An 18,009-nucleotide genomic window follows, 5' to 3' on the forward strand; every position below is an offset into this window, starting at 1 on the left:
GATTAACTTGTGTTTAAATGATTAAAGAAATTGTTACACGCCGGAATTCATGCCTTCTATTGTAGAACTCCATCCATCTGTCATCTATACTGCTTATCCTCTGAGGGTCACAGGGCCAACATGCACAGATGAACATTCACTTTCCCACCTAAAGTCAGAGTTTCCAATTAACCTAATCCCAATCTGCACGTGTTTGGACAGCGGGAGAACCCCCCCCCCCCCCTACACACACACACAGGGACAAACATGCAAACTCCACAAAGAAAAGCAATTGTAGAATTGGCTACTTTATTTGTGCAAAGTTTCACGCATCTTCTTTGGAACATACAAAAGTGTACGAAGTTGAAAACGGTGACCACCACAGCAAGAACGTAGAGGAAATAATAATAAAAAAAAAACTTTGGTGTTCAAGACAAAGCAGAATCATAACTTAACAAAAATAAAACATTCACATTTCCCCACTCAGAACTAACAAACTCATAAATATAGATTTCAAAAACACATAAAAAAAACACTTACAAGTTTTATTACCAGTGTCTGTAGACTTAAAAGAATACAAATGAAAGGAAGGAAATATTCTTAATTTAAAAAGGCTGGCAGTCTTATGTGCTGTCAAGCGCATGACATGTGTTTTAATAAAGCCAACTGGCACAATGTAAGCCATTGTCCATGATGTTTGTCAATGGAAAACTGCACTGCTGCCCTTTCTGTGACTTAATGCATCAGTGCTAAGGTTCTGATTAAGCTGTGACGTGATTGGTCAGTGTTGCTTCGGCTCTAATGACGGATCAAGCCTGATTGGATTTAAGTGTTGGGTTCACTGTTGCCAGCAGCACTCAAAGTAAAACTGCATCATGTTGTGTTTGAGATATTAAGCAGCTCGCGGTTCAAGACACCACGTGTATCTGCTCGCTCTCCTAAAACACGGACACACACATTCTCACACACACACACACACACACACACACACACACACACACAGACTAACTAGTTTAGCAAACGTGATGTGACGTATAAAATCCTCCACAGGGTTAACTTTCCCCTGAGGGCTAGCCAGTGCAGTCAAAATAAAAAGAGTCTTGGTTTTAGAAATCGTCAGGCACCGATAAACATCCAGGAGGCCTCCGCTCAGGAGTGGTGCACTGTCCTTTCTTCATCACCGCCCACCAGTGCCCGGACAAATCTCTGCTGAAGGCTAATGGGCGATATAGCACCATCCACCCCGGGTCTCGGGGGTTAGACAGGGGGTTGCCCGTTGTGCCGGAGCCCTGCGTAGGGCCACAGCAGCTGCTGGATGGTCATCCAAGAGTCTCCGGTCCCCACGGGGGCAGCGTCCACCACCGGCTGCATCACCAGACTGGCCAGCAGTGCCAGGAGACCTGCAGGGGAGGACGAAGCAGAGGTGATGTTGACTCAAGAAAACAGCTATGCAATGATCTCTGTTTGTTTTAAACAACTACCACTATAGCAAATTGAGTATATACCTGCCAGAACCAGCAATAAGGCCAACCAAAGCCAGAGCCCCCTGCCACCTCTGGCTACAGCTGCTGCCGCGGCTTCCCGGGAAGAGGTCAGGCTGTGGGACAGGGACTGGGTCACTCCGGGGTCTGTGGACGTTGGGCTGGAGGGAGGGCTCGGACTGGAAGAGCGCAGGGGAAGAGAGTTAGAGGTTGCCGCAGGATGGACAGACAATGAGCCACGGGAGATTGATGGAAAGAAATGGTATCAGATGAAGCAAGGGAGTGAATGAGTTACCAAGAATGACTCAGAGGGGCGGGAGTCAGTCATGGTAACTGAAGCAAGGAATGTCAGTGAGTGAATTAGCTGCCTTTGGATGCACACTGAATCTTTTCACCCGTCTCAAACAGCGTTAAATATCCAAAACCATTCATATTATCTTCATCAGCGTAAAGAAAAAGCTGTCAGGAGAGCAGGTAAAAGGCAGGCCGGTGGAGATGAGCGATGACTGGTTAGGCAAAAGGCAGCAGATGATTTTGGCAAGGAATATTTCAACAGTAGGAGTGCTGTTTCAAAACCCTTCAGTCCTGATGAGGCAGTGCGAGGCTGCGAATGGCACTCCCACCTGAGAACAGGCCTCTTGCATGCATTTATTGGTTTCTCTTTCTAAAGACAGCATTCACAAGCACTTCCCACTTTGGGTTCTCTGTCCCACACACTTACAGCATGACAAACAGCTCATCCTGACTCCTGAGCAACGTTGAGGGAGAAAGAGAAGGAAAGGAGAGCTCAGATTGAGACAGCATCGGCTTGCACAAGATGCTCAGTTGCCCCAAATAAAATAAAAAACAACGATCCGAGTGCAGCGTTTCAAATTAAAGTGCATGAACATGTTAGTGAATGACAGAAGACAAAGCCCAGTAAAATTCGATGCTGTGCACCGTGCAAGTCAGAAAATGAGACCCATGCATGAAATCACAAAGCGTCTGATATCATTTTCGCTGATCCAGAGTCAGTTAGCAGCTGAAGGAGAGGATTCATTTCTGAACCTCACATTGAAAATGCTCTGTAAACATGATTGAAAGCCGCCGAGGCCCTGGAGCAAAGAAGAAGCTGGTCCAGCGCAGACCTGTGTAATGAAATCCTTTCATCACTTAGGAGGTTCCACATGCTCAGCACACCTATAACTACAGGATATGATACAAACACATCAGTGTAAGGTTTGATTGAGTAGTTGGCAAGAGCAGTGACAGCTACAATGGCTCATCTAATGCCAAAAATGACAATGTCAGGGTGCGGCTCATGGAACCTCAGCTAAATGATGAACTCTTCCACTATGCACCAGGCCTCTGGTCTTTGCTGGCAGGAAGTGGTGCTGCATTAGGCTATTTGTGGCTATTTTGGTTGGACTAACGTCTTGTTGGGCAGAATGAAGGAGGTGATTATGTTGCCCAGCTCACTGAGGCTGGACCTCCTCCTCTCTGCCACAGGCTCCTCCTTCTGCTGCTCGTCCTCCGACGGCCAGTCGGTGTTGTCGCAGGTCGTCCTGTGGGCACGCGTGGGTCAGGCGTTCACACAAACACACTGTTACAGTTGCACATTCAAGTACAAGCATGGATACACAACCAAACCCCACTCTGTGTGTGCGCAAGCCATAAATATGCAGCCAACACAAACAAGACAAGATGCAGACACTGACATTTCAGCCGATTTAAAGCAACACTATGTGACTTTTACTGAGAAACAGCGCCCTCTGTAGCCTCATGAGGTGACTAACAACAAAGCCTATAACTGTGTCGAGCAGGGGCTCTGAGTGTGTCGTCCCATTCACTGGTCTGAGACACAACGTAATGATGGCCATCACCCATGATACCTGGCCTCCTGAATCAGAAAAGCTGCAGCTGTTGCAAATACACCAAACTCTGTTTAGAATTCTTCATATTTTAAATTTCCTCGTTGAGTATGTGGGATAAATGTTTTCTTTTTTAATAACTTTCAAGTCTTTTTTACCAATTTGTAATTCAGCATTACTCTTGAACTTGCTGGGCATGCTTTTGACTGTTTAAGCTTCGAGTATCAACCAGTTTGCACAGTAGTGATCGGGAATGGAGCTTCTGTATCGGGGCTTGATGTGTACCTCTTAGTTTAGTCCACATCCCATCCACCAAGATAGAAGAGACAGGGTTTATGACCTTTACTGCAGCCAGCCACCAGGGGGCGATTAAGATGCTCTGGCTTGACTTTTGGGGAGCGGTCGTTTCGTCCATCTTGGACACATCCAAGTCAGTGTACCATCAAACTAAAGTGAGTTGCATCGTGCTTGAATCTTGAATCTAGTGTTGCTTTAAATGCACCTACTGTACACAATGTGTTTTAAAGCCATCATGAACCCACAAAGCAAGTTCACGACCTTTCAGATATTTGGAGAACTTTATAAGTGTTTAATTCATATAGTCTAAGCTTCACACGTAGCTCAGCTCGTCAAACAGGACAAAATCTACTTTCACAGTCCAAGCGTTTCAAGCATATGGTGCCATGACATATGGGAATGTAAAAACGGACTTAAGCTTTTGACAAGCACTTCACCACGCAAAGACGGACCAGATCCAATAAAGATGAGGGTTTGATGTCACCACTGATTTATCTTTGATTCAAAGGACAACACTGCAGGTTTTTTAGTTTGCTCCCACACTATTTACTGCCGATAGTCACTTTGAATTTTGTGTGTGGGGCCATCTTTCTTTAGGAAAGACTGAAGATGGTTTCAAGGTCGATTTGAAAAGTTTGTATTTGAACTTTGATGAAAAAAATTATTCCCTAACATCTTCTGCAATGGCCCCAGTATACTCCACCATCATAAGTACAGACATGACGTGACTCCTTAACGCTGCCATCTTTATGCATCTGTGTCCGCCGTGAACGTGACTGTGCGACGCAGCCAGCGTGGCGTCCTCCTCCTCCTCCGCCTCCTCCTCCTAAGCATTTCTTACCCCTTCATCATGAGAGCGGGCTCTTCAGTGTCAACCCAGGCCGCAGAGCTAACAAAGCGCTTTAGTGGGGGGCGCGCCGTGCTCTTCCCTGCCACATTCCTGGAAACCACCATTATCACATATGTGCACAACAACAACCACCCTCAGGTCACAGTGCAGCAAACCTCTGTGGCTTAACTCAAACCACCACATCCAACAGCTGGCCACACGTTTAAACAGTCCTCTGCCTGTAACCTCATTCCCCTTCACACATGGAGTGTGGTAAGAAAGCATTTAATTATCTAACAGTTGTAGAGCAAAAATGCAAACAATAAAATGGTTTGCGAATCTATACATCAATTAATAAACAATAGATAAATACAAACTTTTAATCATAAATGAGACATCGATAAACCCTAATCTAGAAAGTCTACAGTAAAAGGTCAGTCTGAAAGGAGTTAAATGACTACGCTAATCAAAAAGCTAATAGAAAAAGCAGCGTGGAAACAAAAATGCAAATCGGAAAGGACATTTCCATTTTAGATCGCTGTTAAAAAAAATCTCTTCTTAATTCAATGTGTGAATCCATTAGATCACATTGGTTTATGAATTCAGTGATGTATTTTTAAATAATGTACTTATTAACTATTTTGAAATTTGTATTATTCCTCATTAAAAAAACAATTAAATACGTTTGATATCATTAAACAAACAATGTATAAATTGATTAAATGCCTCATTACTATTTGTGAGCCCCTTGTGGTTCTCCATAAACACGCAGACATGAAATATAACAATGCTACAGCAAATGTAACACTCGTACATGAAGACAAGAACCAACACCTACCACATGGATCTCCTGGTCAGCCTCTCTGTCTCAGCCTCTGAGCCGTCTTGTGTTTTGGACTGTGTTCAGAAATCAGACGGTTGGAGTCGTGAAAACAAAAACCGGTAAAACACGATGAGCAACATTTCTGACCTATATGGATATTTCATCATAATCAACTCTGGATTCATAATTCTCTACTACAGCAACTAGCCCAGTACTACAGTTCACATGCTTTCAATTTGTGGTTTCACTACAATCTAACAATCTTTCATGTGTCCAAGCATGACATTATGTAAATGTAGGTAAAACATGAGAATTATGAAACCTTCAGTCAAGTGGAGAGAGAGAGTTTCATCCTCACCATGTCAAAGTGCATGTTGCCTCCACCAGTGCGAGGCATCGCTGCTATGCTGACCCGGCGTGTTGATGGCTGTGAGGGGATCCACACACACAATTTACACATGGAGTCAACATTAATATAATAAGTAATGAAAGTAAAAATGAGATCACCCAGCGCTCACCTTGTAGTACTGTGATGTGGCCTTACCCTTGCCACGGAAATCGTCTGGAGAGAGCAACACACCGGCTGCTTAGTAAGAATCATCAAATTTAAGTTGATTGTAGCACAAGTTGATTGTAACACAAGTTAAAAAAACATGTGGTATAATGTATGTGCATATGTGTGTGTGTGTGTGTGCGTGTGTACAACACTTCCAACCTCTTTCGGTTTGTGATCCGAACGACCTCTCGTTCTGCATGAGCGCCTCTCTCAGCTCCAGCAGCTCGGCGTGCTCCTTCGTGTACATCCTCCTCAGGTTCTCCACGTGCTGGATCATCACCTCCACGGCCTTTCCAATACGACTCTCCTGACACCCGCACACACGAGACGCCAGTGAATGAGCAGAATCAAAACCATCATAGTCAGAAGACATGGCAGTTACGTTGATTTGTGGCAGTTGTCCACCACGCCCACCTGGTGAATAGCTCCGAGCATCTCCGAGCGACTGGACACCCTGGTCATGGACTGGATGAGGATGTCCAGGTTCTTCTTGAGTCTCTGGATGATCTCCATGGACTGGGTGTCATCCTCACACAGAGGAGTCAAAGCCTGGGAGGAACCGTGAGGTATGGCAAGAGAAAGAGCCAAAATGAACGATTGCACCTGATGCAGATATGATTTTGTGGAAGTCTTTTTTTAGTTTCCACTGATAGTCAACAACTCAAACATATTCATTATTACTATTATTTATGTGGGACAACTCTTCTATGATAGTCACCGATCTGTGGCACTTTTGTTTTTCGTAAGAACAGCAGTCTAATGATCTCGTGTTCGAATGTGAGTTTCACCACATGAATCCACAATTACCACAATGAATAAAGACAAAACATGTTGTGTTCCTGTTCTGCATGTTACCAGCATTTAGACAAATACATGTGTGCAGGTCAAATTATAAAGTTGCACCTAAGCACCATACACATTAAGTGCTAAGTCCACACTGCTAGGGGAGCAAGATGAAATGTTAAATGACCTGCAGCAACCCCTGGCAGCTGGACACCTCTCTGCGGACGTTCTCCTCAGCCAGGTCACGTGACCGCTCCTCCAGCCGGAGTCTCTTCTCCATCGTGAACATGTCGCACTTGAAGCCCAACGCCAGACGCTGGAACTCCGCCTGAGAACACAACAGTTTTGGGTGAGCGTGCTCAACTTTGAAACATTTTGGATTGGAGCTAATTGAACAAATAGATTAGGATACCCCACTCAAAAACAATATTACTATTCTGGCAGAAAAGTTGCAATAGTTAAATTATACATTTTATACACACCTCATAGAAGACTCTCAGATGTAAACTTTGAATAGTTACACTTTCAAAATTAGCAAAAAGTTTTGCAAACTTCTTTGTTATGTTTCTTATATATTTATATAGAAAACACGATTTCCAATGGAAGCCATACCTCAATCTCTTTGTCATTGGGTGACAGGCTGTAGATAAAGACAAAACAGTTAGGACTCTGTGACACAACCTGTATCCCACATTGATAATTATGGATTTAAATATGAAGATGTGTTAATATGATCTTTTGGAGCCTCACCTGATCCTGCCGTCTTTCAAGGCGTCAGAGGTCAGCGATATTTCAGCTTAAGAGGGAAATTAATGAAATGAAGATGAATAATAATATGACAGATATCAAACTAAATTCAAGTTTGCATCAAAGGAAAGACAGTAAATAATATTGAAATGTGTATTATTAATATAGTATAACATGAATGTATCACACATACTTTTCTTCCCATCGGTCATGCCGGTGTCACTGTGGTCCTCCTGAACCTTCTGCTCCTCGATGGCCTCCATGCTGCGCGACACCTCCTGCAGGGTCCGGACAAACGTTACTGCCTCTCCCTGCTCCTTCTCCACCTCCCGCTCTCCTCTCAACTCTAATCCCTCCATTTTAACATTCATCTAAATAATAATCTATTATTATTAGGAATCTAATAATGTATTAAAAAGCCATATAGCTCCCTAAACAAGCTCCCTAAACTGGCTCCCTGTCTTCTCATTCAACATTCTTTAGTGGAGGTAAAATGAAGATGTCCCTTCCCTCCACCTCGCTCTCATACACACACACACACATGCACACGGACACACTCACAAAGCTGGAAAGACAGCATTTCTGGTCAGGTCACAGTGTCATGATGAATGAGGCGGCCAAGGCGCCAAAATCAATATTGACAGAGAACCTTAGTCTCGATGACATCATGAACATGGCATTTCATTGAAGTTTGAACCTAACCATTGCTTAAACTAAGAATACAAATGAATAAACAATACATTTTGGGTTTTAATAAAGTTCAACATTTTCAAGTTACAGCCTAAAGCAAAAAAACACTAGTAAAATGGGATATTTGTGTTCATGTCCATGTTTCTTCCTGAGTGGAATTTTTTCTAATTACAATTGAATTGAACATAATTCATTTCTAAAACACTCTATAATGTATTGCTTGTATTATATATATCCTGGTGTTTCCCAAAATATTGAAAACAAAAATAAGAGGAAAAAAGATGAAGAGACCTATGACTACATTTATTAAAAAGCCTCTTAACAACCATATAGTAAAACTGATTGAATATCAAATTCTATTCTACAGGAAAGCAATACCTTATTAAGAACTCTGCAGAGATTGAAGTGGGAGTAGATCAGGTCTTACCAGTTCCTTCTTTTTTTTGCCAGCGTCCTTTATGGCTGCGTTGTCCTCCGATTGGCCGAGGTCAGAGGTCACGCTGTCCGTGCCGCTCCCCGATTGGGTGGCGTGTGTTAGGGCCGCTCCTGACTGAGGAGAGCTGCTGCTGGATGAGTTGGTGCAGTCGAGCCGGTCCGTCCCTGGAGGGAAGAGTGGGCGTGTGGGTGGTCAGAGTTACAAGTAGATAGAAGAATGCATAAACAAACAAGCAGCTTGGAAATATCAAGATTCTCTCTTCATCTCCTTCACACGCACAGATTTGGTTCTTTCTTCCTACCTTCCATGCTGACCGCTACTGGTGAAGCCTCGGCTGTACTCTCCGGCACACTCTCCTCCTCCTCCACCAACACAGGTAGAAGGCTCGTGCTGGAAACCAACACATTTATTAAAAAACAAATCCAAATCTTAACATCTACAAAGAAACGGTTGCTATTCTTGGCAGAAATCCCTCAAATCTTCAGGAATCACTGACTCGGTTGGAAGTGAGCCCTGAGAGTTCAAAAGGTAAACAGTTGGTATTCAATCACTCACCTGTCCTCCGGTGCCGATCTGTCTGCCAGCTGGTCCTGGCTCAGGCTCTGACATGGACAAAAGTAAAAGGGATGAGACGGAGGGAGGGTAGAGAAAAAGACAGGTGGCCTTGCAGCACATGTTTTCTGTTGAAAATTACAATAAATGATCAATGGTCACAATAAAAATAAATTACGTGTACACATACGGTCATATGCATGTAGCCCTACCTGTCCCATGGTAGTGAGAAGCTATCTAAGCTGCACAGAGTGCGGAGGAAAGACTGGACTGATTCCTTACATAATATGAAGCTTCATGGAGAGCCCTGCAGCTCTGTGAGTAAATGTGTGTGTGTGCGTGTTTGTGTGCGTGCGTGTGTGTGTTGATGAGAAGGGTGCTCAGAGAACACGTTAACACTGGCACAGTGCTAAGTAGTGGAGGTGGACTGCCTGCATACACAGTCGTGTGAAAACACATACACACATTGGAAGCTGAGTGCGCCGCATAATGCAACGGGATGTTGTGTAAGAACTGTACAAAATATCCGTTTTGTCACTGCACAACAACAGGAGAGAGCGACCTTATCATTTCACTGAATACAAAATGTCAGACTTCAATGTCGTTTTACATCCAAAGCAACAATGAGGCTAAATCAAACTGGCTGCGGCTCAGCTACCTTTACTTTGAAAAGCAGCAACACTTAAACCCGACACTTAATTTATTCAAATGACTTAACATTCCTCCAGGGCAATCTTGTAGACCATCAAAGTCTAGTAAATTTCAAAGCCAATCCTCTTGCTCTTCAAAACTAAACTATAACTTTAGGCCTCCACAATCATAATCTGTGACACTTTAGATGTTACTGGCTGAGAACATGGGTTGATATCTCAGGGACAAGCCTCCAGTGATTTGCTCATGCTTTTCTGACATATGATTTGTTGCGTCTGTTGATGTCTGTGCCTCCCTAAGCAATGTCTCCGTACGAGGTGCCTCAAGGTTCCGTTCTAGGACCCATTTTATGTCTCTTTTTTTATTTCCAACCTTTGGGCAATTTTATCAAACAGCACAACATTCCCTTTCATTGCTATGCTGATGATACTCTGCTGTATTTCTCCTGCAGCCAATTTCAATGAGCCAAGTTACCTTCACAGCATAACAGCCTAGCAGCAGTTTCATTTCATTCAATTTCATTAATCTAAAGGAAAATCCTTACTATAGGCTCCAAAATGTACAAATTAACCAAAATCAATAATTCATAGTCCATACCTCCAGCCTCCAGGTCCTCTGCAAGGTGAGCCCTACACAGTCTATAGATGTTGGAGGTGAATAATTAAAAAATAAACATAAAACTCAACTCCTTCTCTTGCCTAACAGATTAAACACAATAGCTTCTTCTAAATCATCAAAAACACTCTGATTTGGCTGAAACCCATTTGTAAAAAAGATTTCTGAGAGTGTCAAAGCACATTTTTTGACACTGGATCCCACAGGATGGATGTTTTGGCTCCATTCAGACCATCTCTCAGTGGGGGTTGGTTGGGAGGCCTGAATGACACCAGCAGGAAGGAGACTAAATAAAAACAAGCCGATCGATGTCTCAGTGGGACACAAAGCTGACTGTGGTGCAACGGCACCACCGCACAAGTGAGCCAACAAAAACCTCTCTCAGTTCTGACATGAAAACACAGTGAGCCGATCTGAAGCTGGGCATCATCACCACAAGCTCATTGTACAGAGCATGCATCACAGCAACTCATAGTAAACACTAATTGGTCCACTCGGACAGAAAAGACAGATCCAGTGAGTTCAGGCCTTCGCTAATGGGCTGTGGAACATGCTCGTCATCTTTTTGATACATTCTCCTGCCTTTCCTGCTAATAATCCCAAATGCTCAGTTAACGAGACTTATTAAAAATCATTTTTAAGTCAGTTAAAGGAAAAATATAGAACCTTTGCTGGTTTAACCTGCCTAAATGTAATTACTGTTCTCTCTCTCTCTCTCTCTCTCTCTCTCTCTACAAGTCACTATTTATAACGTACATGAAGCGCTACAGAGAAACAGAAAGAGAGAGGGATGAGAAAAGAGGAAGCAGTGAAGAGCTGGTGCTGCAGAGAATTGAGGAAGCTGTACTTCTCCTCTGGTACTAACCCGAACGAAGCTCATGCCGCCTCCGGTGCTCGAGTCCGCCTCGCCTTTCTTCTCCTGGTCCTCACAGGTCGGCTGGGTGCTGGCCCCAAGTGAAAGGTCAAAGGTCAACTGTCAAGCACTATCCTTTTTCTCATCCTTCATTTACACGATTACTTGCTAGGTGACAACTCAAAGCTATATCACAATAAGACACACAGAGTGAGATGAGGAACAGCTCTAGTCCATTTGTCGGTACACTGTGCCTATGCAAAGAGGCAGAGGCGCAAATGATCTGGCACACTCCTCCCACAGCGCGAAAAATACCCATTTGACTATCAAATGTGGTCCGAGCCCAAGGGAAATGACAAAACTCAGTGAAAGGCTTCAACATGATGTGGATGAGGGATTGCAACCAAGAGTCTAGTAGAGATTGTGTTTACTGCTCTGAGGGTTGACCCAGGATGCTGGGTGAGGTTGTGTGTTAAAGTCAATGGAAACCTCTGTTTCCTGTCTCTTAGCTAGGACCAAGTTGCTAATCCAAAAACCAACAGGTGTGTCTGTTGACAAAGTTTTCACTGGAAAGAAGAGACTTAACACACATGCACAAACAGGTCACAGAGGTTGTGTGCTGCTCATTTAAATCAACCTCTCAGTGCCGATTAGATGTGGTAGTAATTACCTATGTTATCAAACAGTGACCTCACGACCTGGGAGTCATATATAGCGTCAGTCATATATTATTATGTTAAATGTGTGATGTGAAAAAATAGCATCTCTAGCTCTCTCGAAAAAGTTTACATTCCAAACCTAAGCATCTCCTAGTGGCAGTGCTAAAATGACAGCAACAGGGTTTTTTCACAGCAGACATTTTGACATCTCATGATCAGTGTTTTGAAAAATATACCTGAAACCTTTAGTCCCAAAAGCCAGTCCACCAGGTGGCGGAAATTCAGACAACTACACGGTGGGGAAGGAGGCAATATAAATGGAGCAGCACTACAAGCGGTAACATGGAGATTTGAATCGTGCTACTGTTATTTGCTAAAATGAAATAATGGAGATCTCGACCAATCAGGCAAGTTCAGGCTCCTATACTTTCATTCAATACTACTTTTTGGGGGGTAGAACGATTCATTTAGACCCTGGTCCCTGAGTTGGAAAACGGTGGGTCAGCGTCACTATCATGTCCTACTGGGACACCTGAACTTTCACCTGTGTTTATCCTACTGTGACGTGTCAAAATGTCTGGGGTGAAAGAAAGGCCAGGTTTTCTCAAAATACAAATACAAATTTGTAAAGTACTGATAATATGCCCAGACCATCAAATACAATATCTATTCTGTTGTTTACCTCTCATTAGCGGTAACGGTCTCTGGTCCATGCGACGTGTTGGAGGGGGAAACCATCTCTGCTGCTGAGGGAGGGGTCTGACCAGGTGTGACAGTTTGATCCTGTTCAGGGGAGCTCCTCACATTTTCCGAGGGACACTCGGCAGCTTCAGAGACGTCTGCATCTGGTGACACAGTAAAAGATTTTTCCTGATGGAAGTTTTCTCGCCTCCTACTCAGCACACGACTCACTCCCAATTTAGATGCAAAATGTGAAGCCGTAGATTAGCTGACAGTAGTGGGAGAAGAAATGGAAAGTTGGAAAGCGAGTGATCAATCTACGAAGAGAGCGTGTTAGAGAGATAGAGGGAGGCGGAGGACTTACTGTTCTCCGAGTGGGACGGAGCAGGGAGAGCATCCGCCTCCGGGTGTCTGATGCTGACAGCTTGTGAGTGGGCGCCTAATAGCACTGCTGCCTCTTCCTGAAAACACAGAAATAAAGCGATAAATGTTCAAACAAGGGAAGGGGTCAACAGGTCAAATAAGCAACACACATTATCAGCCATGCACCAAACAGTAGGCCCCCAACCAGTCAGCATAAACAAACCTTTGAGAAGGGTCGTAAAAGAAGCCAAATTTTAAACAGCTGACAGGCAGCACTAAGCATGCGCCTGTTGGTGAGGGATTGTTGCAAAGACCCCCCCTGCAATAACTGCCATCTTCATAGGAATGTAAAACCAAACTTTCAGTGACTGTAGAAATGTTTCAATTTATCTTAAAACCAGTGTAGGCATGAGATGAAACCGAGAGGATCGCAGCTGAGCAGATTGTAAAACATCCAGAATCGGAAATTAACAGAACAAGTCTATAGCTCTAATGTGCAGCTCAGTGCTTATACTGTATCAGTATTTGCTGCAGAACTCATTTGAAACCTTCTTTTTTTTTAAATGCAGTAGCACAATATTTTACCAGCAAGTCCTTTTCCCCTTGACCTCAGTGGGATCTTTGAGGTTTTTAACTATTAGAAAAGTAAATAAGGAAGCAGATGTCGTCTGCACTAGAATGCACTCGGCTGCCTGTGAGCAGCCTGTGAATAATAATCTTTGAAGAGCTATTTGGTAGGCAAATGACAAAAGGAGAAAAAGGCAGAGAGCACAAGCTGAGGGAGGAGAGTGACAGAGAGGCAACGAGCGCATCATGCCTGCAATGTCGAACATTGTGCATTTAAGAAAAGAAAAAATATCAGCTACAGTAGATAGCTGGAGATGGTATTAGAGTTCTCCTACCTTCCAGGCTGTCATTGCTCCACATTAATTTGAGCGTTGAATGAGAATACATTTGCAGATGACAGATGAGATGATAGAGTGGCTGAACCTTTTTTTTTTTAAAGCCCTCCCTGTTGATCATGTGATTCCCACACTCTGACATTAAATATGCCAGAGAGTCCTCGACTGCACTAGCAGGAAGAGTTGGCAAAAGGGTCACAGCATCAACACAAGAGTGAAACAAGTGTGATGTTACACTGTGGGTTAATATCAGGAACGTTTCAAGCTCATTTTCAACATTGGCGTGTTTGTGTGTGTGTGGATGCATAGATAGATAAGATAAAATTATTCCACATGTATTAAACACACTTCCACTGACAGTCTCAAACATTTATACTAACGTGAAACATGTCGTTTTAATTCCCCCTCGACTTCCTGCTTCCTTACCACAACTGCACAGTACGGGTTAGGTCATTTTCTAGAAAAGACAAAGATCTGCTTGCCAAACATTTTTCTAAACTTTACAAAAACAAGGAAGGTAAGATGAGCATCAGACCATTACTCGCCGCGTAGACTCTCGGTCTGTGAGCAGCTCATGACTCAGCGTCTAACGCGACAGAACAGCGGCAGTGGTTGTTCAGGTTCAGAGGGGGCGGACTTATTTCCATCTATAAGCCACATTAGCCAGTTTTCAGAGAGAATTTTAAAGAGCAAATTGTCACTTGTTTCATCTGTAACTGCCACAGAGCTGTGGTTCAGTGGGAGCCTCATTTCCTCTGTGCAGCTCAGACTAAACTCATCCTTCGTGGTGTCAACAACTGTCATTCTGTCACTTTCTGTTGAAATCCTGGCTTCTCTATAGTTTACAGTCATCTTCTGCAATATGACATATATAATAAACATGTCATTTCAGTTATAGTTATCTATGATCATTATGTGCAATTTCATCCAAATATGTGCAATAATCATGTCAATGTGTGTAAATTCACTCACATGCAATATCCCAATGTCTGTTTGTACCATATCTACTTATCTATTCTTTTTACTTATCAGATAGCTTTTATAGCTGCTCAGGTAAAATATTAAGGAGAAATACAGACTGAACGATGAATCACTTACCATCAACAAATATGACAATTTGTTAGGAAATCTTAATTTTCTGAGCTTTTTTTGGAGAACACAATGTGCTTGTACAAGGAACAACTTCGCTCAAAGCTAAAGAGCTTATAGTAAATGAGGAATGACTTAAATGGGCACCTTCTTCAATCAGGAATTGTGTATGGTGGCCTCCCCTTTCTGGAGCCCTGATTTGGAAAAGTCCTAGATGCGCCCCTGTCTTACACTTTACATAGGGGATCACGTTACACTTGAATTTACCTGCAAAGATTGAGAGTTCACCTCCGTCTCTGACTCGGCGCAGGCTGCAGTGTCTGCAGAGATGAAGAACAAGATAAGGATCAGGAATGAAATGAACGGAGGAGCGATAAGGCCCAGGGAAAAAAAAAATCTGATTATAAAACCTGTTTCTTGTCGAATTATTCTACAAAGGTTAATATACAGCCAAAAGGCCACCCCACCTTTATACCATAAAAGGTCAGGCTATATATAATGTGAGGCATCGTTGTGAGGGAGGGGCTGAAATATCATGCATGGCTAAGGTGGCATTAGTGACCACATCCTCTCTTCAGTCTGTCTCTCTGCCTGCCAGCCACTCATGCAGGCAGAGGAATGGGGGATTACTGAGCTCACTTCATGGACTCAGACCGCTCTTCCACCTGGCCATAGAAGGACCTCGAGGAAGAGAGGATTTCACGTATTGTGTGAAGACCTGCGCACACTCACACTTGCTCTCACACACACAACCTCTAGACGCCCGGGGCCACAACAACCATAGAAGGCAGGGGTCTCCTTCCGAGGGCCGCAGAGTGTGTGTGTCCTCAAAGAGAGCGAGTGTGTGTGTGTACTGTTCTGGTGCTTCAAGGGTGGCTGAGTGCCCTGTGACTGCTGTGGATTACGGGGGGGGGGGGTAATCCACTCTCACACACACACAGACAATAATGGCGTCTATGAGATGTTGCCCACCAATAAAGTTTATCTTGTGAAGGAGTTTGTAAGACATAACAACTACAGCTTGATGCTGGACAAGTGAAATAAAGACACATTTGACGAGTTGGTTTAACATTAACATTTTACTTTTCGATTTCAAAGCAAAGAGCTTCAGTAAGAAGAGTAAGGAAGACTAGTAAAACCCAAAAGTCCCCTTATGAATTCACTCTGGATCTTTACATGGAGCTGCAGAAAATTGCACACAGTCCCCTTGCCCATGCCTGATGTGTTTCGTCAACATCCATGAAGCATTCTCTGAGAAATCATAGAAAATGTTGAAAACATCCTATTTGCAATGTTAAAGTAAAGGGAAAAAAATATTATATAAAATAATAAAACTTGTTTGAGATGCTCAGTGCACAAAAAAGTTGTGTTAATGTATAAAACTGTAGTTTCTTTGATCAGTAAATGTATATTTCTTGAGTTTTTATATTCAAATGCATAAATTATGTGATAATGTCCTGGCTGAAAGACGCAGGACGTGGTATTAGCTCACATCCTTGTTGCATGAGGTTGGTTCGAGGCTTATTTTTACAGTTAATCCTGTTGAGTTTGATCCAGAGCTCTGATCCTGGTGAGCAGCCGCTCTCACGACAGGGCCAGGAAATTATTAAACTATATTAGCCCAGGCTTCCTGCTTAGGATGTTCCAATCAGCTACAAGCTAATTCAGGTAAATGATGCATATCTAAGTTTCCTTAATAAAAAAGGAAGAGTTTCCAATATCCAATATGTCATCATTCAGAACATTAAATCTGTTAAATGGTTATTAGCTCAGTTACACTGAAGAATACCAGTAAACAGATTGAAGCAGCATTAATTATGAAGACTGTTTCATAACAAACCAAACACTGACACCTTTCATTGTATCGAACTTCATAGATTCCCTATAATCGCTTCATGCTCCCTCTGCCTCTACCTCGCTTGCTCTATCACCTGTAAAGTTTTGTGCAGGTGCCCCCACGCTACTGCAACACAGTGTCTCAATTCAGTTGGAAGCGCAAAGTATTTATTTAGTCATTTGTGCCACCAAGTTATTTAACACCAGAGTTGTGGGTTGTCTGGTGGCTGTAACATCCATTTTGGTTTTCGCACTCACCTTGGCTCTCCTCCACGCTGTGCCCAGGCCGGGTCTCCCCAGAGAGGAAGGACAGAGGAGTCGACATGTCCCTGACCTCTCCCTCCACCACTGTATCCACCACCATCCACCTTTCGTCCCCGTTCTCCTCTTTACCTCTGTCTGTCACTCTATCCCCTGTATCCTCAGGCCTGCGATCTGCTTGCCCATCCTGCGTCCGGCATTTCTTCTCCGCCAGCTCGTTCTTTAAAAAGTCTTGAAGGGCGAACTCCTCGTCCCAGTCCAGGTCTCCATCTCCAGGCTTAAAAGAGACAGATGGAAAGTGAGATGGAAAAAAACCTGGCGAAGGAATAAATCTTGTAAAATCCATGGTTAAAGTTAGAAATTTCACCTGAGCTGGCCTTACAAAAACTTGACATTAATAAAACACAAATTAACAAAGCTGTCATGAAAATATACAAAATGTAGTTTTAAAAATGATTCCCGATGCAGTGAGAGGCTTTTGTGTGCACGAATAAAACCAAGATAATTTTACTGCAGTAGCTTTTTCCTGTACCAGAACTGTAATGAATAAATCACTTTACAATCAGAACTGTGATATTTGTAAAGGACAGCCTGGTTACAGAATGCAGATTTATCCACCTACGCACAAAACTCATTATGCTTTGCAGTAAAAACGATACCATTGTAATGGAAATGTTCAAGTGCATTTGTGCGACTGGTAGGCGTGAGGTCGCATATGATTCTGTGTGTGTGTGTGTGTGTGTGTGTGTGTGTGTGTGTGTGTGTGTGTGTCTGTGTGGGTGTGTGAATACAGAATGACCTTTGGGACTGCTTTCCAAGCAAACTGTCAAATTATTCTATTTCGGTAACTGAATTATATGTACATATCATTCATATGAATTTAAAAAAAAGATATATCCAAAACCTAATATGTCTTTAAAGTAAAATCCAAGGAAGGATTGCTGTAAGCAAACAAGTTGACCTCCTAGAAGGTGCACATGTCATTTAGTATCCTACTAACAATGTAAATGGACTACAGATTGAGACTTTAAGATAAGATTTGAGTTGTGCGTGTCAGAAAATGGTTCCTTCCTTTC

General features: G+C 43.1%; 1 protein-coding gene across 1 annotated transcript in view; it reads right to left on the reverse strand.

The window, feature by feature from the left end:
* Positions 1–266: 266 nt before the first annotated feature.
* lrmp (lymphoid-restricted membrane protein) overlaps positions 267–18,009 on the reverse strand; it is a 24,640-nt gene continuing 6,897 nt past the window's right edge. Inside the window, exons 14-34 of the mRNA XM_053415455.1 lie at positions 16,931–17,210; positions 15,104–15,156; positions 12,847–12,943; positions 12,484–12,646; positions 11,155–11,233; positions 9,027–9,073; positions 8,773–8,861; positions 8,463–8,635; positions 7,539–7,623; positions 7,349–7,394; positions 7,211–7,238; positions 6,786–6,926; positions 6,230–6,364; positions 5,975–6,122; positions 5,778–5,842; positions 5,618–5,686; positions 5,275–5,333; positions 4,449–4,547; positions 2,873–3,004; positions 1,485–1,639; positions 267–1,379 (exon numbers count right to left, since the gene is read on the reverse strand). Of these exons, the coding sequence (XP_053271430.1) occupies positions 1,237–1,379; positions 1,485–1,639; positions 2,873–3,004; positions 4,449–4,547; positions 5,275–5,333; positions 5,618–5,686; positions 5,778–5,842; positions 5,975–6,122; positions 6,230–6,364; positions 6,786–6,926; positions 7,211–7,238; positions 7,349–7,394; positions 7,539–7,623; positions 8,463–8,635; positions 8,773–8,861; positions 9,027–9,073; positions 11,155–11,233; positions 12,484–12,646; positions 12,847–12,943; positions 15,104–15,156; positions 16,931–17,210 (2,286 nt within the window). The 3' untranslated portion in view covers positions 267–1,236. The remainder of the gene's footprint in view (positions 1,380–1,484; positions 1,640–2,872; positions 3,005–4,448; positions 4,548–5,274; positions 5,334–5,617; positions 5,687–5,777; positions 5,843–5,974; positions 6,123–6,229; positions 6,365–6,785; positions 6,927–7,210; positions 7,239–7,348; positions 7,395–7,538; positions 7,624–8,462; positions 8,636–8,772; positions 8,862–9,026; positions 9,074–11,154; positions 11,234–12,483; positions 12,647–12,846; positions 12,944–15,103; positions 15,157–16,930; positions 17,211–18,009) is intronic.

This window comes from Pleuronectes platessa, chromosome 22, assembly GCF_947347685.1.
Source record: "Pleuronectes platessa chromosome 22, fPlePla1.1, whole genome shotgun sequence".
Taxonomy (NCBI): Eukaryota; Metazoa; Chordata; class Actinopteri; order Pleuronectiformes; family Pleuronectidae; genus Pleuronectes; species Pleuronectes platessa.